This window comes from Symsagittifera roscoffensis, chromosome 9, assembly GCF_963678635.1.
Source record: "Symsagittifera roscoffensis chromosome 9, txSymRosc1.1, whole genome shotgun sequence".
Classification (NCBI taxonomy): Eukaryota; Metazoa; Xenacoelomorpha; order Acoela; family Convolutidae; genus Symsagittifera; species Symsagittifera roscoffensis.
The window spans coordinates 20,621,613-20,626,885 of NC_087070.1; the positions used below are offsets into that span (position 1 = coordinate 20,621,613).

Consider the following 5,273-nt stretch of genomic DNA (forward strand, 5'->3'; position numbering starts at 1 on the left):
ATAATTTGAGTTCAATTGAAAATGAACCAAAGATTTTAACATGCAATAGTGTGTTTTTGGACTCCAATCACATGTTCGGGGATTCACTGACACTTCTGGAAATCAATATCGGAATTTAAGCGACCCAAAAAGAACAACGATTCTGGAAAAAAATCCTTTGTCCATGGAATCCATAACAAGTTTGGCTAAGTATTTGTCTCTGATTTCTATATTGTCGCTGGATTCTTGATAATTGGTCGATTGCTAAAGACTGCCTAGTGTTTAAGAATTCATATTTTAAATTTATTTCAATGATCAAATGTAGAATCTAGATCAATTTTGCGGGAAAAAAAGACAAAAGATGTTGAATCGGAGCCGGTAAAACTCAATGAGTGTGGCGTCGTAATGCTATTTCAGATCTGCGAACTTCAAAAACCATTCAAGCGGGAGCATTTAGCAATTTACTATAAAATTCAATCTGCAAATAACTAGCTTTAAAACTGATAAATCATCATAAGTGTATTGCTTCTTTGAGTTTAAAAAACGGATTATTTTTATTAGCAGCAGCAATTCTTAAGTACTGCAACGAACAAAAAATTTAAATGGAGAAAAAGCGCCGATAAAAAGAGACATATTGGTCAAAACTTTCCAGAAATTGCCTTTAAACTTCATTTTCAGCTAAATTTTCTTCAAAGGTCACGTGGAGTGCAGATTTTTTCCGCAAAATAGGGTATTTTTGAGTTTTAAGTGAGCTAGAAAAATCTGTATTGTCGATAATCCGTCTGAAAGTCGACAAAATTTCACAAAACTTCTCAAAAAATGGCCTCCAATAAGTAGTGAAAAATAATAATTTTGAAAAGTACAAGTTTTTCAGATGTCCTGCAGTTTTTTACTTCGATTTGGAGTAGTTTTTGTAGTTTGAGAAGTTATGTTTTACAGCACTGTTTTTCTCGTCACTCAAGTTTTTCAGCCACGGGTGGCCTAATGCTTCTGTAGCCGACAGTCTCGTGGAAACATCTCGTCTTATTGTCTCCTGGAGAAAATTAATGAAGTCTGTGCTCGCAGATGATAATTCGGGAACATTCACGTCCAAATCTGTATTCTAAAATGCTATTTAATTTCACAACAATACACCCAATTTTTGAGAGGGCAATCTACGTAACATTTAAACTGACAGTTAAATTTCTAAAGAATGATATCTGGAGTTTGTATATTTTGTGTTTTCGGTTTTTCAGTTTTTATAGGTATGTTGATTGAAAAATATTACCCATCGACCAAAATTAGCAAGACTGCTTATGTGAAATGCTTGAACGTTCCAACTGCCTGCCATACACCAATCAAAAGGATTTGAAAAAATAATGGAATCAAATTTGAGTTTTGTTTGTTAGTTATTTAAACTGTTTTTGCCCCCCTTTCAATGATAAATAAACGGTTTTTATTGCGTCTAGTAGCATTTTGGTAGGAGAAAGTTGAAAGTCTCATTTAAGTTGGAGTGATCTAAAATGCCGCTTATTTTTTAATAGGGCGAAATCAATAGCCAGTTTATTATCCGAAATTCACCAAACTGGCAATTTTCAAACCCCCATAACTTTACAAAAAAGTTGCTGTTTGAACATAAATTTTAATATCAGCCTAAAATATCCGATAATTTTCATTTAAAACAAAAAATTTGTCCCATATGACTTTTACAAAGTCGGAGTTTGACTAGAGAAAAAATTCCCACCAGAACACATCCCGGATAGACCACAAATGCATATCATACAACTTTCATATATGAAAAAACGCTCGTCATTTAATTTCGTAGAATCCCAATTCCATACATAAAGAAATTGTAATAAAACTCTACGAAAAGCATTTTTCCATGAATCAAAGAGTTTTTTTCGAGTTTTCCTAAATTAATTTGGTGTTTTGTCCGAAATCACAATAGCCAGAGATTTTCTAACGCAAGAAATCCTCTTGGTTTTAGGGAAGAAATCTCATTGAAACTCGGCATTTGAGTAATAACCATATCTTATTTCACAGATCACTCATACTATGAACAAAATCCTCAAAATTTTCTATATTTCTAAAATTTTTTAGCCAAAACTTTTACTGGTAAAAAATTGTGGCCTGATTTTGTTTTTGACAAATTGAAGTGTATGTTTTCTTGCTATGAAAAGTTCAGCCTGCACTATGTTAAAGAAAAAATAATAGTTAAAATTGATATTGCAACTGAAAATTGAAAAAAAAATTCCTTAAATTTTGATTTTTTTTGTCAAGGGGGACCTTATTTGCAAGTTTTGCAACAGATGGAACAAAAAACTGGGGGCTAGGAAATTACACGATAAGCAAATTAGACGTGACCAACAAAAACGAATTTAGACGTTAAATTGTTTTTGCAAAACTAGCATTTTAGACGGGAAGCAAAGGGCCACCAAAACTTATTGCCCAAAACAAATTTTCATATTTACAAAAATAGTGTATGATCCCATTGCATATCAAAATATTTATAACAACTGATTTATAAAATGTTAATTTTAAGATTATAAAACATTTTTGAAATGCATAAATTGTACAATGTGAAAAATGCGGAATGTGAAAATTGCGAAATGTGAAAATTTGATTTGCATTTAAGAAAGCTCGAACGAAAGTTAATTGTAGTCGGTAAAGAAATTTCAGACACGAACAATACAATTACGTCTAACTTCCCTTATTTGTAATTTTGCATCGACGTCTAAATTCGTTTTTGTTGGTCACGTCTAATTTGATTTTCGTCTAATTTATTAGGCCCCAAAAAACTGTTATCAATCCACCGCTGCCATAATTCCAAAATCTAGCTTTAGCTCAATAACAAATCTTTGGGAGAACAAAAGCTAGCATTTTGTTCTAAATTGGGAAAACGCCAAAGGAGCATCACAAATCAGAGACCAAATATGCATACCAGGATGACATCGACTCCATTAGTTCAAATATAAAAATAAATTCACTTGAAGTCCCTCTTTTTAAAAGTTTCTAGGTTTTGAAAATTGCCTATTTGTGCAACATTTTGATTTTATAAAAGAGGTTTATGATGCCGGAGGCTTAAAGCGAAAATATTTATGCGTGATGAATTGCCCCGAAATCAAAATAGCTTCAAATACAATTGAGGACTGATTGATCACAAAAGTTCCAAAACCACTCAAGTTTTAACAACTAACTGTTTAATATTACATAATGGCTTTTGAAAGACAAAAAAAAATGTTTTAAGTTGCAAAATTCATCAAAATTTCATCGTCAAAACTATTGGAGACAGCTTACAGCTCAGTGAAATCATCCAGAGCTTTGCCCTGATATGCGACCGACCAGTCTTGTAATTTTATTGATACCCCTACCTACTATATATCTTTATTAAAAAATTAAGAGCCATTTCCTTTGTCTAACAAATAGTTGCAGTAACTTTATGATTCCTGGAACATAATGCGTAATCAAATATATAAAAACCAACTGATCCTGCTTTTTGATTTTTGATTCGCTCAAATATACGAAGTGCGGCTTTAGCCTTAATTTTACGTCTGCTCTAAAACAAACGTGAGCTCGGATTGGTTTTGAGCTGTGTGATAGCGCTTTTTTGGAGGGTTTTCATAGGCTTTTATTACAGCTGACTCAAATAGTTGAAAACATTTTGAATTAATACCTCTATAAGTTTGAGTATTTCGTCGTTTCTGTTATTTGCAGTGCAGAATGGCGGATATCCAGCAACACAAGCATGTCTACAATACAGAAATTTACAAAAAACGTACGTGGATTGCATAAAAAGACCAAAAAATAGGTTGAAGACCAATATAAGGTATTTGACAGTTAATTCCAGTACAGAAAATTCCAAAGGAGAAAAGGCTCTGTTGTGGAATCTGCTCGTCAGCAGAAAGGTGCGAGTACACGACGATAAAGTTCTTTAACCCAAAAATATCGATTTTCAAGGAGTTTCTTTCAGTATTTTGTTCAAAAATTATTCGAAACTTTGTCAAGTTAAGTTTGTTTATTTTTGGTGCAATTGTCCAAAAGGTTCATAATGTTTAAAGAAGTTAGCAAAAACGGACAAAAGTCTCGTGTTTTGGCGATCGTATCATTTGATACTATCAATTTGTCAAATTTTAAATTACCAATCACGATAATTGAAAATCAATCACAGCTGTGACTCTAAAAGAAGGGTTATGAATACTCACGCGACTATGCCTGCAGCCCATACATCCACTTTCTCGTTGTAGTCTTCATTAGGGGGTAGAGAGACTAGTGCTTCTGGTGCTATGTAATACACTGACCCAAATGCTCCCCTTGCTCGCTCCTCCCCCTTCACGACAGCTGCAAATTAGAAGAAGAAAATTGCGTGCTTTTTGAATAAGGCGGATTGAAGTGGTTGAATGATGTATCGATCGCATGGCTCAAATTAATGCTCGCTTTTCAACCAAGTTTTTATATGTCGACCAAAAAATTTGGTCGACGATGGTTTATGAGTCGACCAGACAAAAACTTGCTTCAATCTTGAGCGCAGGGCTTTAATATCTCTCAAACAGTATGGACAGTTTTTGTCAGTTTTAATTTCATCATTATAGTTTTAAAAAACAACTGGCGTGGGGGGGGGGGGGGGATCGAGCGAGTATTTTTTGGCGCTCCCTCGTTCCCGTTAATTGTATATTTATACCGAAAGGAGAGCATTTGAGTACTGAGATGATCGAATTTAAATCTGTCCCTGGTTACGATCAACTAAGTTTGTCTGGAGAAAAAGTTTGTCTCAATCACAGCTCAAAGAAGTTGTGCAATACTTCTTTTTGAAGCACTTACTTACTTATTAAGAACCTTGGTCGAATGCAATGGCTGGCTTAAAGGATTTCAGACGACATTTTTATATTTAAAAAAAGAGAGTTATGACTGACTTTACCTAGTCCGAAATCGCACAGTAGAATGTGGTGTTTCCCTGAGATAAATGGCTCACTTAGCAAAATATTCTCGGGCTTCACGTCTCGGAAGATAATCTGTTGGCTGAAACAACTCTTTATAACAACTTCAGATTTCGATCTTGAAAAAAAAAGAAAAAAAACCAGATCTGGATAATTAATTTTTTGCGAGGAAAAATTTTTTTTGATAATTCTTTTTGCAATATACCATGAACTTCTTCAAAAAATAATTCGAGACGCTTGTAAGCATTTTGAAAGATAGTCTCCCGTCTTTGATTGGTGGAAATTTTGAGAGTATTTTTTGTACAGCAAGGAAAAATAAAGAATTGGTTGTAAACAGTGTTTCAACCGAATTCAGGACATCAAGCTACTACACAGAAGATT

At 33.8% G+C, this 5,273-nt stretch overlaps 1 protein-coding gene across 1 annotated transcript in view; it reads right to left on the bottom strand.

The window, feature by feature from the left end:
* Positions 1-305: 305 nt before the first annotated feature.
* Positions 306-5,273, bottom strand: part of LOC134854163 (myosin light chain kinase A-like) — a gene marked incomplete in the record, with an annotated part of 12,472 nt that continues 7,504 nt past the window's right edge. The window contains 4 exon segments of the mRNA XM_063870291.1: positions 306-1,081; positions 3,632-3,707; positions 4,161-4,296; positions 4,874-4,974. Coding sequence (XP_063726361.1) covers positions 869-1,081; positions 3,632-3,707; positions 4,161-4,296; positions 4,874-4,974 — 526 coding nt within the window.